At 38.8% G+C, this 18,588-nt stretch overlaps 1 protein-coding gene across 6 annotated transcripts in view; it reads left to right on the top strand.

Annotated features, from left to right (window-relative positions):
- LMO3 (LIM domain only 3) overlaps positions 1 to 15,235 on the top strand; it is a 63,175-nt gene extending 47,940 nt beyond the window's left edge. For all 6 annotated transcript variants that reach the window (XM_069807822.1, XM_069807820.1, XM_069807823.1 and 3 more), the window contains 2 exons: positions 1,654 to 1,779; positions 10,822 to 15,235. In XM_069807822.1, coding sequence (XP_069663923.1) covers positions 1,654 to 1,779; positions 10,822 to 10,927 — 232 coding nt within the window. In that variant the 3' untranslated portion in view covers positions 10,928 to 15,235. The remainder of the gene's footprint in view (positions 1 to 1,653; positions 1,780 to 10,821) is intronic.
- The last annotated feature ends 3,353 nt before the right edge of the window (positions 15,236 to 18,588 follow it).

Below are 18,588 nucleotides of genomic sequence, written 5' to 3'. Positions count from 1 at the left end.
TTCTAATGCAAAGCCAGCCAATGACTGTGGAAGGCAACTAAGTCTTGTGTCTTTCTTACAGATGAGGAATGAAAGTTTGAGTGGGATTTAGATAACCTCCGCGAAACCCGTGCATGATGGAGATAGAACTGGAACAGAATGTTTTACAAAGGGAATTTTTGTAATCTGTTTAAATAATCTATAATTTTAGTAATCAGATTTAACAGAACTGGAAGTTGACTTGAGTCATTCTAACAAGAGCTGATGAGGATGGCCTTGTCCCAGCACTTCTCCCAGTGATCACGGTAACCAGCATCTCAGACAGGAGAAAAAGGGTTGCAACTTTACAAATAAACAGGCACATATTATGTAGGCAGCACGCCTTAAGTAGAAGCAGAAGGTAAAGGGATATGGAATTAAGTAGGCTTGTTGGGAACCCATGGAATTCAGTAAAATGGAGGGAAGTGATTAAAAAACTGTGTTCATTTTTATGTTACGAAACTGAATTTTCTACAGAGCACCTTTGAATTCATTAGTTTAGAACTGCTTTTAATTTGGTGTTTCCCTTGAGAGCCATTATATTTTTCTGCTGTCAGCCTGATGTTGAGGAAAAAAAGAAAACTGGCAGATGTGGCGTTTTCATCTAGTGTGCTTCATAGTTAAAAACAGCATTAACTGCTATGCACAAGCAGAGCATTACTTTTAATAATCCATCACAACTATTAAGTAGTTTAAATAAACTTAGTTTCAAAGATTGCTGCCATGTAGAGCTAACATGTTTTTTCTTGTTCATTATAATCCTTCTGTGTCACAAAAGGATGCATATGTATGGTTTGGGTGTTTTTGTAATACACCCACTTGAAAAGTATTGAAAAATCTTTAACAAAGAGAATTTAAAAAAAAATGTATATAGATGTCTGGCAAAAACAGCATTTCATATTGTTCTTACAGTATTTTATACTTCTACTCCTGATGTGACTATATATAGTTTACAGCCTCATTTACTTTAATGTGCTACCTGAATAACATAATCATAGCAATAACTATGGTATAGGGTTGTAAGGTGCATGAACCACTAATGCTTTCTGACGATTTAAATGACTTGTTCATAAAATGTTCTTTTAATAATAGTGGTAAAGCTTTTAGCACTAGATGTCAAAAATGCGAAGAATATTAGCTTTTTCAAGTGTTATTTCTTTTCTAGCTAAAGTGTGTTTTAATAATAAATAGCACCAAAAGCCAAGGTTATATGGCTCTCGTCTGTACGGCAGGATCCAAGCAGAAGACTCTTCCCGCGTATGCAAACAGCTTGACCTCTGTCTGCACAGTTATGTAACATCCCTAATGTGTTTACTATTTCTTTGTTTAGTTTAACAAGACGTTTCTTTTATCAAGAAAGGTCAGTATAACCTGCAGAAAAAAATAACGTCACAATAGGTGCAATATTAGTCTGTCACTGCTTCATAAAGCTCTCTCTGGAAAAAAAGACTATGCCTTTGTATTGTAAATTGGGCAGACTTCTACCACCAAAGACCAGCCTTTCCAAAGGGAGGTGTGCTGGAAGTCAATCAAAGCCCAGGCAACTGCTGGGGGGGGGACCAATAAGAAAAAGGAAAGTGTGGTTTTCTTTTCAGTTAAGCATCTTCAGGAATATATTTCTTTCTGTATCTCCAGGTTATTTGGCGTTACAGGAAACTGTGCTGCCTGCAGTAAGCTCATACCTGCTTTTGAGATGGTGATGAGAGCGAAGGACAACGTTTATCACCTGGACTGTTTTGCATGTCAACTTTGTAATCAGAGGTAAGAGAATTGCTTGGGTCTGTTCCATAAGCTAAGTGCTAATTCAGCACTGGTGGGGACATACATTTCAGTGAAGAGGAAACATCCACCAGTAGTGGAAACCCCAGATGGAGAGCGAGACTTGGATACTTTTCCTGGGACTGATACAGAATAACTTTCATGACCTTGGCCGGAAAACTTTTTGTGCCTCAAATCCCGCATCAATAAAAAAGAATAATGTTACTTCCTCTCCTTCAAAAGGCTGTCAAGTTTAATTAATTAATATTTATAAAGGACTTTGAGATCCTTTTCTGCACAAGAGCATAGCAGTACCATTTGTCATTATTACATTAATTTCACTTTAATTCTTCATTTTTATCACATGTATTTCTTTTAAAGTACATGTTGTTTCTTCCTGTTGCCAGAACTGTAATCATTTAAATTTAAAAGATGTTGTTCCCACCATTTTCTCTGTAGCGGCCTTGGACTTCTTATGCCATATTTTTATTTCCATATCCTAACCGTAGGTTATAAAAATCCCAAGGATCCAAACCGGACACTTTGTTCTGAAGCATCACCCATATGGTACCTTTGCAGAAGGAATGTCAAAAATGGTAAAATTGTAACAACTGAATTTTTCAGAGGTGAATACAGCTGAACTTAAGAGCAACTACATTCAGAGTGGTGGCCAAATCCTGTCAGAGACTCCACGAGAGCTGCTAGCAGCTTTGCCAGTGACTTCTATGAGGTCTAGGAAAGGAGAGAACCAATTATGTCCACTCCTTAATGTACCTATTATTTTCAGTTATTTTTCAGTTATTACATGATCCTATTTAGAGTTTTATAGTGTTCATATTTTTTTCATTTTCAGGTGGGAAGAAACACAAGATGTACAATTCTCGTGAAGTAACAAAAAATTAGGAAGATAATAGTCCAACACGACAAAGTTAGATACAGCTCTAAATAAGCTTTGCTAACTCACCTTGTCCTACGGTGTATTATTTTGTAACACTGTAGTCATTTAAAAATCAAACATCCCTAAAGAACCATAAAATGTACAGCTGCTAATAAGCGTAGCACACTACAATTACGCTCTTTAAAAAAAGCCAAATTGACCTTTTTCATCATGTTGCATGGGAAATTAAAATACCAGGCAAGTAATAACCACTGCTTAAACTATATAATAATGCAAAGTAATTATAGGTTCTAATGCTATTTAAAGTCCTATATCAATTTTGTCTTGCCACAGAACTAAGAGGCTCATATTCTGAGTGAGGAAGGCAGAGCCTCCCATAGTACCCACTTAAGTAAGACACACACATTCTTAGGTTTCATTTCTTAAACGCTTCACATCCCTAGGTTTTTTTTTTCAAACCACAGTTCTAGTATCATTATTAAAGCGCCTAATATATTTCTGTTGTTCGCTTCATTTATTACATGCCATAATGGGGCTGCATATCTTTAGTGTTGGTTATGCACAATTAGCACTTAGTTATTGTCTTGTCACTTCAGCCTATACAAGACAAACTTCTTTAATGTAAGAAGTCAGCTAATCTTCATCAGTCAAGCAAAGCAGACAATGTTTGTTACCCTGAGTGCAAAAGATTTTCATCATAGTTAGCACTCTTGGGTCTGAGGAAGTGAACTTTCTTTTTCTCCCCCCCCCAAAAAAGCAAAGCTGTTGTGATTATTTTTAATACTCCTCTTTTACCATTACAAGTGTGAACTAATGTACAATTTCACTTTGCAGCTAATATACATCATACCATGCCCTAGGGCTACTGATCCCTCTGGAAAAGTGCTGTTAGGTGCTTCTGAAATGGAGCTTTCATGGGATATTTAATAATTCTTAGCCTTGTCATTCCTGAGCCTTCAATCTAGTCTTTTATTTGATTTTTACTTTGCATGTAGTTTGGGCAAAGGGTTGCTGAAATAGTCTTACAGGAGTCTTAGGCTGGGAACAAAAGAATTGAGTTACCTGAAATACAGTCTAGTTCATCTAGTCAAAACAGGGAGCAGTTCCAGAATTTTCAAAGAATTTCACAAATTCTCAAAAGTGGCCCTAATCCTGTTTATATTGCAGTAGCTCTCATGGAGCCTAATAAAACAGACTGCCTGTAGGGTACCTTTCTTCCTCAATTTGGGGCTAGTGGCACTCTGAAGAATTAATTTTGTTGTTTTTTACAATAAACCCTATTTCATGGATGCTCCAATGTAGCTCTTCTGTGGTTCCTATGGCAAAGCATCCCACTGACTACATTCTTTCATTAATAAATAGCTTTAAATCTTTTGTTCTTCATTACTTGTATAACAACAAAACCCAGAAATGCTAGACACCTGACCCATCACCAGTTTTGGAGGTTTTTTATATTTGCTATGAAATCTCTTTTTCTTTTCTTATAAACTGAATAATCTTGTCAGTCACTATGACATTAATAATTTCTGTTGCCCTTCTGAGGATGCTTTTTCTTTCCTCTTGTTAAGCTAATCAAAACCAAACAGCAGATTCTGAATGAGGATAAGTTTATAAGATAGCAGTTTAGTTTTCTTTCTTTATTCCATGCTGCCCCTTTGTATGCAAAATCATGTTATTGAGGGTTTTTAGATCTGCTCTTTCCTTTCACTCCAGCCACTACCCCTAATGTGGAATTTATTTATTGAAGAGAATATCTTTATTTACAAACACATCAGCAATATCCAAAAATCACCAATGGAGGTAGCAAGGCTCACCAGTTATTGCAAGACCTGTATGTTTGACCTATTCCCCACCTTCACATTCTCTTCCGCCATTAAATTTTAAATCCTTTTGGTCATTCTTTATACCAAGAAAAGTATAACATATGTGGAGTACTACCACAAAGTATATAATGCTCTCTGTTTGGTTCCATATTTCAGATTTTCAGTTATAATCTAGCACTTAGTTTTTTTCCTAACAGAATATATGCAGTGTTAATGAGCAGACTAAATCATTTCTTCAGTTCACATTACTTTGTCTTCGCCAACACTGAATTTCTTCTGATGTTCTGTGCCTGGTTGGTCCTTCCAGTCCCTTCTTTCTGCCTTCAGAGCAATAATTGCATTAACTCACGTCACACTAATCCTTGGGGCAGCCTGTTCTTCAGGCTTGCTATTGTATGACCCTCATATTCCTACCATTTAAATAGTTGATCCTGGCCCAGTGAGAGAGGCCTGCCCATTTTTGCCTAGTGCTTTTTGTGAAAGATTCGGTGATTTTTCTGCTTTTATCTACAACTCACCATCCAGCTCAAGGCTCAGTCTGGATGGTAGTTAGACCCCCTTGACTTCAGGGGGCTTTTGTTCAGGCCATAAACTCCATCTCCGAACTAACTCATAATGTGGCTGTCCCCTTTTATTGGCCTCCTGAAGGCTACATTTTCAGAGTGAGAAGAAAAACGCATTGTCTCACATACTGTATTCTAGGAAGGCAGACTGTAGACAGGACTGTAGACATAGACAGGACTGAAAGAGATCTCCTGAGCCACCAAGCCTAGTCCCCTGGTATCAAATAGGCACTGTCTCGTATTTTCATTTTCATAAAGCTATTCAGCTCTAGGATCTAATTGCTCCGTCCAGCCAGTTTTTGACATATTTTCCCCATTTTTTCTTGATACTGCTGCTTAATGCTGTAGGGATTTTGTGAATATTAAGCTCTGCTCCTAGCCTAAAGGTTTTAGCATCCCCTTATCTTTCATGTCTCTGTCCAGCTTACTCCTAATTTGAAGTTTTTCCATCTCCTAAATACCCGCAGAGCTTAGTGACAGTCATCTTAATGGTGTGAGTGCTCCCCTTTCTTCTCTGTAAACATATTAAACTTCTCCTCGGAAGCACTTCACCTCACATTGGCAGTAGCCTCAATATAGTTAATTTCTGCAGAAAATTTAAAGGAAAAAAACCATGGAAACTACTGGAAAAATGAACTTGTAAACAGACACTGCCTTTCACACTTTGTCAGGTTGCATGTCTGTGACTAGCAAAATGGAGTGGAAAATCTTGCGAGTGGGCTCAGCTGTATCTTTGCTTGACACTTTTGACTACAGCGATGATGTCAGTCTGCCTTCGGCTTTCCCACTTTCCGGAGTTTCCATGTCCTTCCTTTCACTCTCTGTCGGCTGCTTTAGCAGCTTGTTCCATACTTCTGCGATATTTTCTTTCTGCCGTTTTAAGACAACTCGAGGTATGGTTTAAAACCCCCATCTGCTATCACTGAGGGGTGTTTAAATCAACTGTTCTATCCTTCTATCCGAAACAGCCTCTATTTTAATGGGAACTGGACTGAAAATGGTTACACACTCATTCAAATCACTGTCCTGATGTAGCTGTAAGCACTTACCTCCAGTATAAACTGTAAAATGCCCACACAATGCCGCCTTTGTTCTCTGTCAAGTGGGGGGAGGGAATGCAATGCCAGGGACATCCTTATTTCAAACACCAACATTAGATTTTTGCGTGTCATTTTATAAATTCTGAAGACTTGAATACTGCTTATTTTCGCCGAGTGTCTCTAAATTTAGAATAAAAATTAATACATTTTCCATTCCCGCTTTTAAAAAAATAGTAAGTGAAAAGTTGAGGTTAGTCGTTGTAAGCTGAACTAGGATTCCGTGTGTATATATACTACATCGTGCTGGTAAAAATGTACGAACCCAGGCACAGCTCCCACTTTCCAGCCTTTGACAAAAAATTGACATCTTGACAGAATCCTAGAATTAGTAAACCATAGATGTGGACTGATGAACTGTGATGTAAAAGAGTGGCTTCATTCTCTTAGTGATGCATATAGAGTCACATTAATTTGTGTTATACTGGAAACTCAAAGGAGCTTTAAAAAAAAGAGGAAAGGAGGAAAAGCGGAGGAAAAGCAGAGGGCAAGTTACATCACTGAGTGCACAAAGCAGAGGGGAAGGGTGTGGGTGTGGTAAGTCTGAGCTTTCTTTATCCTAGAGGAAATCAATTAAATGCTTCCAGATTTTGCTTCTTTCTACGACAACAAAGATCCGACATTACCAGAGGAGGCACTTCACACACAGCCATCTTTGTTCACAGCAATATTTCTCTCGCTTTCTTAAGAAGTCTTCGGTACCTTGACACACGTCCTGTACATCAGAAAAGATGACAGACAGCAGTGAGATCTCCTTAAATATCTGTTCTGAACAATGGAATACCTATTTCTCAAAAATGAAGTTTTATATTTCTTGTGATTAGTCTAGGCACACCTTCCCCTTCCAAACAAGGTGATAACAGAGGTCATTTTGTAATATAAATGGCCTTCCTTTTGCCAGTGTAATATATGACAGGAGTTCTAGGATGTAGGTTAATTATAATGGTCATTCTACTAATGTCACAGTCGTGTCAAAAGTAGTATTATCAATTTATGGTGGTAAGTCCAATCTGGCATGTTAATGCAGCCTATTGTATATTTTTTCCCGTTTATCTTGCATGCCTATTAAATAAATTGGGTGAAGGTTTTAGGGAAGGCTGAAGACTACCATCTGCCTGCTAGAAGAGTAATAGTCTTGCCTCGTTATATACTCCTAACCCAGTGGCATCTCAATATGCTCCTTGACTCCATTTGATATACGTGCCCAGATTGTGCCCTGATTTACATCCCATGCCAATTCCATAAAAAAACTCAACACTTGCGGGAGGTGGAAGGCTAGGCTTGAATTTACCCTTCCGTTTTAAAGCTGAGCCAGGTTTAAATCCTGGAGTGTGCAAACCACTTTCGAAGTTGTTGCAAGATGTAGGTAGCTCTTTGACTTCAGAAGAGGCTAAATCTGCTTTTGAGAGTCAAATAGGGTTATGAGTGTCGATGGACAGAATTTGTCATACTTCATCCATCTACTTGCCTTGTCTCATTGTACTTGGGAACTAACATGACCCGTTTATGTTTTTCACATGGTATTTACCTCTTTGTCACCTAATGAGTGCATAATTCACAGATTTAATACCCAGGGGCATGTGCAAGCCCCACCATCAGGCTTTGCCAATGCGTTTTGGTTGCTGAACTTGCACAGTATGAAAACAGTTGCAGAATTTGGACTATAAGTATCGCAAGTAACAGGTTTCCCCCCAAGGCAGAGAGGATCAACCCCAGCGTGCAAACACAGCCCCAGATGAACGCAGAGGGTGTCTTACCATGCAGACAGACCTTCACCCCACAGGTTATCACATAGCCAAGCGTGTCTAGACAGGCCACTGGCGGCCTCTCCGCAAGACAGCTGTACGCTTGGAAGGTAAATGATTTGTGGAACTGTGTATGTTTAAAGCCACTCATGCATAAAGCTGTCAAATGCCATGTAGACATAGGTAGAGCATTTCTGGCTCGACATATTAACATAGCAAAAGCAAAAGGCATTGACACTTTTTATTGGGAAAGGCATCCTGACTCCCTTGTGTAGCTGGTGTAGTTTAATTCAAACCGCGGCACTTCTCTGAGGGCTGAGAAACAAAATCCTTCAGCCAGGATTTTGATGCAAGCAATGTTGCAAGAAGTCACATGTGAAAGTATTGCTGTGCAAGTGAATTGCACTTCAGGAGTGTATTTTTCATTTGCTAAATATTTTAAACAAATTAGTCTGCTAAGCTCTGTATTACGCTGGAACACAAAGGAGCGTGTAGCTGAAAAACATTCACAGTTCAGAGTTAGTGCTTTCTGCTGGGCGAGCGGAGGTGGCTGTGTCTCCCACCAGTGCCTGACCCGCGGGGAGAGCCGGCCTGCTGCGCAATAACCCTCTGACATGGGGGGCACTGCTGGCCGCACGCCTCCTGCTCAGTCCCCATCAGTAATCCCTGGGCAAACTGTAATGGAGTGACTGATTTGTCACAATAAATAACTTCCCCTGCTTTAGCCCATATTAATCCATATGTTCATTTAAGAGGAACTAAGAAGGAATATTTTTTTTAATTTTTTTTTTTTAAATGTGACTCCTTTGGGAAAAACATTTTTACATATTAGCACTAGTTAAGACTCCTTTACCTAATTCAGTAAGATGCACAGAAGAATTTTTGTCAGCATGGCTGTCAATGGACAAAAATACAAAAGATAGAAACTAGAGAAACCGCCAAAGAGCTTCTTTGCTTCGAGAATTCTGCATTTCAACATACCTACTCAAAATACTTTCGTGTTGTTAGTAGCCTAATATTAGGATTGGGATTGGGATGGGAAGGATAGCAGGAACCTGTAAATTCTATAAAAGAGTCTTGACCATAAATAACTTAAAGATTTTGGGATCATTCCATAATCTCTATTTTCAATCATCATCAGCAGCAGGCAGTAATCCTACAGAAAAAAAAGTCCACAAATAAACAAACCAATTTTCCTTTAAGAGCAGAGCTAATTCTTTTCAATCCACTTTTTTATTACACTATTTTCCCTCTATCTATTTAGCTAGCATAAGGATAAATTTCCAAAGCTACCCAGTTGGAAAATAAATGGGTTCACTGTTTGTCTAGCATTCCAATCTTCACAAATGTAAATCAGTCCAACTGCTACTCATTTAAACCTCCAACTTCACAAAACATTAAAGGACTGCTTTCAATACACAATTTAATCTGTGACAATTCACCAAGATTTCTGCTTGAACATCATTAGAAATTGACTATCAGATAAAGAGAGACCACTATCAGAGGTCAGGCGGGTCAACCTGTGTCATTTACGTAGTTTTACTGGGTCAACTACAGCAGGCACCACTATTTGAAGGTTAAATTGTTACAATTAAATACATATACAGCCATTCCCATAGCTACTCTGTTGTTAAATCTACCGTAAACAACACAAGCATTTATATGTGACCCTAATTGTGTCCAAGATGTCACCATTTGGAAATTATACAAAAAAGGACATTATAATCCGTTACACATTAAACAATACTTTACATAGCAAGATCCATAATTAGCTGGTAGAAACTGGTTTCATTTATTCACATCAGTGTTAAGGAGTTCATTTAGGTTACTTTCTTTCATTTTAATTGGAATAATGTGAGCAGTGCCTCCCAATATATTTTATAGCTGGAGAGTTCACTATAAACAAAGGCACGTAACCCTGCCAAGGCAGTCACTAGGGAAACTCTTTTTCTATGCATTGGCCCTATTCACTTGCTCCCAAAGTATCTTCAAGAAGATTGGCTTTGTCGGGGGGAAGGGTTGAGGGGGGTGTCAGTGAAGAGCCTTCTTATATTCAAGCATACTGCTTAGCTGGGAAATCCTACTTTACTCGAAGTTTGAAGCCAGCCAACCGGGAGCATTAATGTTACGTGATTTTCCTACTCATCAGAGAAAATCAAATGAAATATCTCAGTAGCGTTTTGTAGCAATCAGATCATTCTGATGCACATAATAGCATAACAAGGTAGGTATACTGATACCACAAGAGAGAGAGCAGTTAGCTAACTACATTAACAATCAACTCCTACAGGAAAAAAGAAAAAGGTTTCTCTGCATACCTGCCTGTGTGTCTCTAGTTTGCACCACAATATATTAAAGTTGTGTGTATGCTAGAAACAGTTCCCAGAACCACCGGTTTATATCCATTCTAGTAAAATATCCAAATGGAATATAAAAAGAAACTTACCAGTATGCCTGCACAAGACAAATGTAACGTATATCTCAGATGAGCTTCCTACTGCATACCATCACCTTGTTTTTCTTCTGATTTGTGTGAAAGCAGGACATTTACTTTTCACTCAACTCAGTAGCCTGGGATATTTATTCTGTTTTATCTGTGTGTTAGTGACCTGATCCAAGACTCCCACAGTCTTTGGTGAGCTTTGAATGAAGTCTTTGGCTGGGGAAGCAAAAGTGCTTCAATGCACTAGACTTTGTTGAAAGCACAGGATTAATTCTGATAGCAGAGCAGTTCCTCTGCTGTGCTTTCACATACGTGCACACACATCTGTGTGCGCTGCGACAGACAGCAGAGGTAGGAGCCGGGTGGTCAGTACGACAAAATTGTGAACACTTGTTGTGCAATCCTTATGTGTGAGATCATATCACATCATTCATCCTGAAACTACCTTTTTTTTCCCTTTATTATTGTAATTTCAGATTTTGCGTTGGAGACAAATTTTTCCTGAAGAACAACATGATTCTGTGCCAGACAGACTATGAGGAGGGTTTAATGAAAGAAGGTTATGCACCCCAAGTTCGCTGATCTGATGCCACATCATTAAGAATACAAAGCACTATGTTCTTTTATCTTTTTTGCTCAACATGTATATAAGAAATGACACAGGAACCTACTGAATAGCATAGATATAGGGAGACAGAATGGTTGCGTGAAATAAAAGGCGGACTGCATCTGTATGTAGTGAAAATTCCTCCAGTTCAGAGTTGAATGTTAATTAAAAAGGTACTGTACATACAGCTGGATTCTTTTTGCTTGCTCTTGGGGTTTTTGGTTTGTTTGGTTTTTTTGTTTCTTTTTGTGTCATTTGGCATGAGATGTTTATTTTGGACTATTGTATATAATGTATTGTAATATTTGAAGCACAAATGTAATACAGTTTTATTGTGTTACCATTTGTGTTCCTGTTTGCTTCTTTGTATTGTTGCATTTAGTACAATCAGTGTCTAAACTTACTGTATATTTATGCTTTCTGTATCTACCAGCTATTTTAAATGAGCTGTATCTTTCTAGTAAAAAGCATTAAAGAGCAAATCCCAACCATTATGCTACACTTAGAGCTTAAGAATACTGTTTACATTAAAACTATTTAGAAAACTAATAACTCTAGCAGCACCTGCTGCTAATGAAGCTATGGTTAAGGGTCTATCAGCACCTCTGTTATAAGCCTCTATTTTTCAGGGGTTAAGCATCTGCTGTTTAATTGCATAGATTTTCCTCAAAGAGCACTTTTATTTTACTACAAAATTTTGAAAAACAAATCTGACCGGTTTGGGATATATTATAAAAGGTGCAAAAGTTAATGATTTTGGGTGCTGCTTTTGTGCCCCTTAGGCATTCAAAATGCCTGGATTTGATTTTTAATTTTGCTGGAAATTAAGCCCTAATGCAAACCAGTGCCTCTGGGTATCTTATTTTATATATATATATAAAAAAAATATATATGTTATTTTTCTGAAATGATTTAATTTGGGAGGGAGGAAAGGGAGAAGGCTTCTGTTTATACACATTTTAAAAATTTCTTAAAATTTGAGGGGTCTCTCCCCCCCCCCTTTTTTTCTTTCTTTTTTAATCAGGGCTTAACCCTCAAGTTTTCTGGGGCTGTGTCCTCAACAAACCCTGGAAAAAAGTGAAAGTAGAAGGCACTGTAAACAGCCCCCTCTGAGGGTCTATTTACATTAAGGAAATGACCCTGAGCTGACACTAGGAGAGTGACTGGTTACTAATTACCCGCCTCAGTGAATGCTGAAGGTAATTTAAATGCTGATGTGGATGGGACAAAACTTTGAAATACCAATACAGAAAGTGAGAGCTACAACACTCCACTGCACAGGTACTTTGCTGTCCATGCCAACATCCTACAGGTTTGTCCCATCAACACTGGCAGTTAAAATCCTTTTGACAGAGGTGGAGTCACTGCTGACAGCTACTGTTGGCAATCAGTCCATTTTCTAGGAGAGGTGGACCTCTGTTTTTAAAGCCATGAAGCTATTGCATCAGCAGGACGTCCCTAAGTGCTCATGCCCCTGATAGAGCTTACAGGTGTTTGGCAAAGGAAAGCAGGATAAATGTTTTAAAAGTTTTTAAATGCATATTTAATTCTTTTCTCTTTGCCACTGTAATCTAGCTCACCATGAGAACAGCCCTCATTTAAAAAAAATGAAGGAAAAAAAAAGAAAAAAAAAAAGAATGAAGGAAAAGAAACCCACTTTACCCTATGTTGCTATGAAGCTGAGCTCTTGTTTTTATTTAGACTGAAAACCCTCACCTCTGCTCAAGTTGAGTGCTGTCCTTCCCTGCTCTTCCTGTCCTGTTACGCAGTTTCAACATGTTTTTTCCTGGGGATGGCGAAAGAAATGTTGTAATGCAGTGGGGTAATTCCTCTGGTGTTTGGAGTACGCTGCACAGTGGGTTGACTTAGAATTGGCTATTTAGTTCTAATGACTGTTGTTACAGTGTGGGGTTTTTTTCTGGCTGTGAACGCTTTTAAAAGTAAGCATGGCTCACAAAACTTGACTTGGACTCATGCAGGACCAGTAAGAAATGCAACGACTCCTCAGGCAGTTCTTGCTAATTAGAAGAAATAGCTCCACATAGTTTTTCAGTTGAAGTTTAGCCCTATTTTGTGGACCATCTTCCTTCCTAAACATGAGCACAAGTCTCTCCTCCACTACCTTCCACAGTTCCTTAATGTCTTTGGGATAACAAAGCAGCTGATGTCAGAGGTACTGTTAGGCTCTTCCAGATCTACTTCAAGTGCAATAAACAAGTTCTCCTTTCCATGAAGGTGAGGATGGCCAGAAAGGGAAGAATCATATTATCTTATTTTGATTCCTATTGCAATTTTCTCTTCTAGCCTCTGATGTGTCTTTCAGTTAGAAGCCAGAAAGAGCTCTCTTCTGCTTTCCACTAGTAGACTACAGACATAGAAATCCCTGGTTCAGAAATAGGGGTGGGGAACAGGAAAGAAGGGACCTTGGTTCTGTCTTTGACTTGCTGTAAGCTTGGGCGAGTCACTCACTCACCTTCTCCGTGCCTCAGTTGCCCCTGTCTGCCGCATGGGGCTAATGCAAACACTGCTTTTGTAAAGCATTTTTGGCTCTTCAGAAAACCAAGAGCTATGCATGCAAATGTTACTAGTAGTGTCAGGACTTTCTGGGAGAAGCAGGGCATTCCTATGTGCAGCAGATAACCACAGATCTGAGGTAGGAGTGCACCAAAACCAACTAAGCCTGTGGAAGGCTTTGTTGGGGATGAAGGCAACTACACACTAATAGTGCTGTAAATGCTAAAGCACTCTCTCATTACCACAAAGTGCCACTGCTCAGCTCTCTATGGGGTAAATGAAGAGAGTGGAATGGGAAAATAGTGGCTTATTGCTACATGCCATGTTACTCATGTGCATATGTGTGTTTTGCGACATAAGCTCAAAATAGGGAAGAGGAGGGTGGTCCTGCTATGGAGAAGAAAATAGTCTCACCATTCTAACAACCTTAACTGATGTAAGGATAAAGCAATGTCGATATGCTTGTTTGAAGTGCTGCAATGGTATGGCATTACTTTGGGCACTTTCAGCTCATATGTCTTATTCACATACATATCTAAAATTTGTATGTAGAGGATACAGTATAAACTTAGATTTGACATAGGTCAAAGATTGATTACACTTTTTCCTGTATTTCAAACTTCCATCTTGCCTGGCTGTTAAAATAATAACTGGGAGTTGAAATATTTAATGGAAACATTTACAACTCCAATAAAGTATAATATCATAAGACAATATTGAAGAGAGATTATCTGCCAGGCCGCTTTATTGATCTTCTTGACAGAGGCCTAGACCATTCCTTTGGGTTGCTTTTAGTTATATCTACCTTACGTTTCCTTCTCCATCACTGTCTGCGTCAACATGCTCTGTCTGCACACAGCAAAACATTCTGCTAGTGACCATTGCTCAGTGTATGCTCATTTGCCAGACAGGAATGTTTCCATTTGTATTGCCTATCTTTAGGGTACTTTATCTCTATCTGTACAAATCTCTTGAGTTTAGCCAGACAAAAATAATAATAATAATTTTAAAATCTATTATTCTTGGGTTGCTGTTTTTTAAGCCACATGGAAAAGTACCAATTATCAAACCTTGATTTTCAACTGTAGAAAGCTCCTCTGCCAACCATAACCTGCTGTGTCTGTTATCTGCCGTGACTGGTGATGAATCAAGACAGCCTGGATTCTGCAGTAGCAGCGACCAGGGCTAAAAGTTGATCTATTTCATAATTGTATTTTTATTTTGCTTAACGTGTTTTCTGGGTTGTTTTTCTTTAAGCACACTTTCTTGCCTTTTCCTACCCTCCCCAAATGCTCAAATTTATGTTCATGTAATGTAAATAAAGAAAAATCATCGAGCAACCCCTCAAATGTTCCTAATTGCCTACGTATAAAGTGACTTGAAGAAAATAGGTTGAAAAGTGGTCAGTGAGAAGGGAGACTGGGGGGAAAAGAAATAAAAAAGCAGGGACGGTGGCAAGGTTTCGCCTGTACAGACAAAGTACTTTAAAGGCTTTTTTCAACGTAATATACAGCATCTTCTTATAATTTTCTCAGCAGTAGGTAGTTTACAGTCATCTGTACCTAGAACAAATCTTGTCATATATGAAGGTCTGTAGTGATTGCTGGGTATAATTTTATACATTTAGCTGATTCTTCTGAAAGCTTCCACTGTGCTGCTGTTGTCAGACTAAATTATCAATTTAGCCATTTGTTGTTTAATGAATAAAAAACTCCTATGGCATTGGAGATGTTGTGGTTTCAATAAAGCAAAAGCTTTAACAACTCAAACTACAGAAAGCAAAGTGTGTACTGTATATAAGAACAGTGTTTTTATTCTTTTAAATGCCACTTTAGATAAAAAAAAGCCAATTACATATTCACTTAATACATTTCTCCTACTTCAGTCCAATGATGCAGACCAAACCTGTTTACTGTTCAGTACCTTGCAAAAGGAAACCAAAATACAATATGTGCAAGGTAATAGGCCATTAGCACAAACATGCTCCCAGTAAAAATCTTTTGTGTAGGCGCCCTTTCTAGAAGCTGCCAATTGTGGGTGATAGAAGTATTATAAAGGAAGTGATTTTAATACTATTTAAGGCATTAAAAGCTGAAGAGTATCTGTTTAAAGCCTTAAAGTAAGGGTTGCATGTATCTAATACCTTTTAAAATGCCCTTCTGCTGATTTATATTCATCCTGAACCTGCTAATAATGAGTATACATAAGCAAATACCATCTTCCACCTATTCAGCATGTCATTGGTATGAAAGCCCCAGAAAATATCTCACGTAATCAGTGTGTTCAGAGAGTTATCTAGCACAAATTACTCATTAACTCAATAGCACATAATAAAAAAGAACATCAATTAATTAATGAGTCACCCTCAGATCACTTTGATTACAACACAGCTCTGTTGAAACAGCAGTTATAAATGGAGCTGCCTCTCTTTATTCATTGTTTGCAATTGGCCCATTATTTTGCAGAGACCAGTGTCATATTTAACACATGCCTGCAGGTAATTGTGTGATTAGTTTCATAAATGAAGATGCAGAGGGAGAACGCGGAGCGGCTCGCTCTGCAGTCGAGTCTGAGGATGCAGGAATCCACCGTCCCTCCCGCAACCCGCCGTGCCGGCAGAGCTCCGCGGCCCCGCCAGGCCAGCCGGCCGCCGGACCGCGAGGTCAACACGCAGAAGGGGTCCCGCTGGCCTCTGCTCTAATCTGAAGGTCTCGAAGCCCTGGGCAAGCCCCCTTGGCTTAGACCTCCCGTCAGGCCGCGTCGCTGGTATTTCACGGAGGAGAAGAACACGGCGGCGGAGAGATGAAGCGGGCTGCCCAAGATCACGCAGCAAGCCTGCGTTCCTCGAACCCCGCCATTAGCACGAGTCGTGCGCCCTCACACCACACCGCCCCATCCCGCGCCTTGCCAAGGCAGGCGCCGGTGCCACACTTGGAGCAACACCACGTGCAAACTCCTCCTCGACGCTCGGGGAGGGACCGAGGAGCAGGGAGAGGGTGAACAGCCAGAGCGTCGCTGGGGTGAACTCTGTTTGGTAAATATGAGCTGGGGAGGCGCGTGAGGAGGGCTGTTTGGTGTTTTGGGGGGGTTAAGTTTTTTAGAGGAAAGATGAATAAAAGAACACAAAGTCACCACCTAAAGTTCCTAAAGTATCTTGGTTAAATGCCATTCCAATAAGCTTATAGTGTAATTATAACAGTTCCCTTAGGTAAGTAAGAAACATCTGTTAGTAACACATAGCAGGTGTTAGCAATTACACATACTGATTTTTTTAAAGTGTTTTTAATTAAAAAGAATTCTGTTTTCTGAAAAGGAAAGCACCGTAAGTCCAAACAAGCTTTTGTTTGTGTGGCTCTAGATCATGTAATATGCAAAACGATAAAGGTAAAATCAACTTAAATTAGCAAGGGTTTGCACATTTGACTCCAGATTATTGCAATCAAAACCAAATTGGGATTCACTGCATTATTGTAAAGCACGTAACATTAGTATTCTAAGCAAGGTCTCATCTAATGTATGAAATCCATACCCTTCATGTAATCACTGAATACATCTAAGTAGAGCATTTGAACCTAGGAAGATTGCTATAGTTAAGCAAAATATGATAGGTACTGTGAGAAAGGAGCAAATTGCAAGGAATTCTTTATAACGCTTTCTTCACATTCCCTTTGTTCCACCACTGGAAACAGTTTCTAGATTATGTTAGAGCAAAATCAAACTATGTTGTCAAATTACTTTGAAAAACTAGCCAAGAGCAATTTACATTTAGCAATGTGATATGCTGTGCCATTGAGAAATAACAAGAGCGAGCCACATTGGAAGGCCGACTATTTAGAGGTGTTTTTAATCCAAATTAGAAGATAATGAGATGACAAATTTGTTTCCCTGTCCTGATGCTATCTCTCCATAGATGCCAAGATGAGGCTATAAGGCATATCAGGATTTAAATCTCACCATAGACTTTGACTTTCCTTTTACATAAAATACATAAGCAAACTAGTTGTCAGGGAAAAGAGCAAGAAGCACCAACATTAGTACAATCCATGAATTTGTCTTTGTATCCAGCTGGGATCTAGGTTGTGCTTGTTTGTCATATACAAGTCTATGGTTCCTTTCACAAAAGTGTCTCTAAATTCCAATGCAGAAAAGTAGTCTTTCTACCTACAGTCTACAGCAATATAAGTGAGATTATTTTTCTTTATGTTCTTTCCAACAGTGTGGTTTTTATGAGGAGGCACATATATAAAATAATCGGTATGAAAAACCCTATCAGTAGACTGTTACACCAGATTTTTAGTATTTTTCTGCTTTCAGGAAACTTGGGTTTTATCCTATGTTATCCATAAGTATTTCTAAGCATCTTTATCTCTTATTCAAAATATATAACAGTTGTTTAAGCCTTTCTTTATACCAAGGTCATTAAAACTTCTATAAGTTGCATCCAACCAGTGCACTGCTAGTATCATAACCAGCTTTCTGGATGAACAGAATAAGAAAAAAAACCATATAGACCTTTTAACTCTTACAGTTACATTAGCAAGAACTTTTAGGTACTTACTACATAGCTTTATTAGCCATTCATGATTGCAATATAATATCCAGGTATCCAAACCAGATGCCACACAGTTAACCAAACATATGAGCTGTGAACAATAATCATGTAGCAATAGTTATAAAAGTATTTTGATGGTTTTTTGTTGACGTTGAAGCAGAGCATTTCAGTACTTATTGTACGAAATGCCTTTCTGGAGTACAGTAGCCTTGTGACAATGAGTGCATATTAATTACAAAAAAAAGATAAAGCAAGATAAATGCCTAACAAATGTCTTTAATTTAGAATGACAGCCTCGCGTTTGTTCCTACAGTCTCTCAATCATCATGTAAGTGATAAAATATCACTGCTAAGACTGTGGCAGTAAGAAAAAAATTCTGCTTTGGCCTCTCATCCCAGTTTATTTTGGAAGCATTATAATAGACCTTTTCACTCTCTTCCCCTCAAAGTCCTCTTAAAAAAGGACAACCACCTTTGCTGTGTTCTGTCTGGCCAGCTGGAAGATCTACCTGGAGGTAAGTTTCCCAAGCTATGAAGCTCAGGTGGAGACGGGCATGTAAGCCTGTGAAA

The sequence above is a fragment of the Haliaeetus albicilla genome, chromosome 19 (assembly GCF_947461875.1).
Source record: "Haliaeetus albicilla chromosome 19, bHalAlb1.1, whole genome shotgun sequence".
NCBI lineage: Eukaryota > Metazoa > Chordata > Aves > Accipitriformes > Accipitridae > Haliaeetus > Haliaeetus albicilla.
Note: the sequence above shows the minus strand (reverse complement) of the source record. Positions and strands in the feature narration are given on the sequence as shown.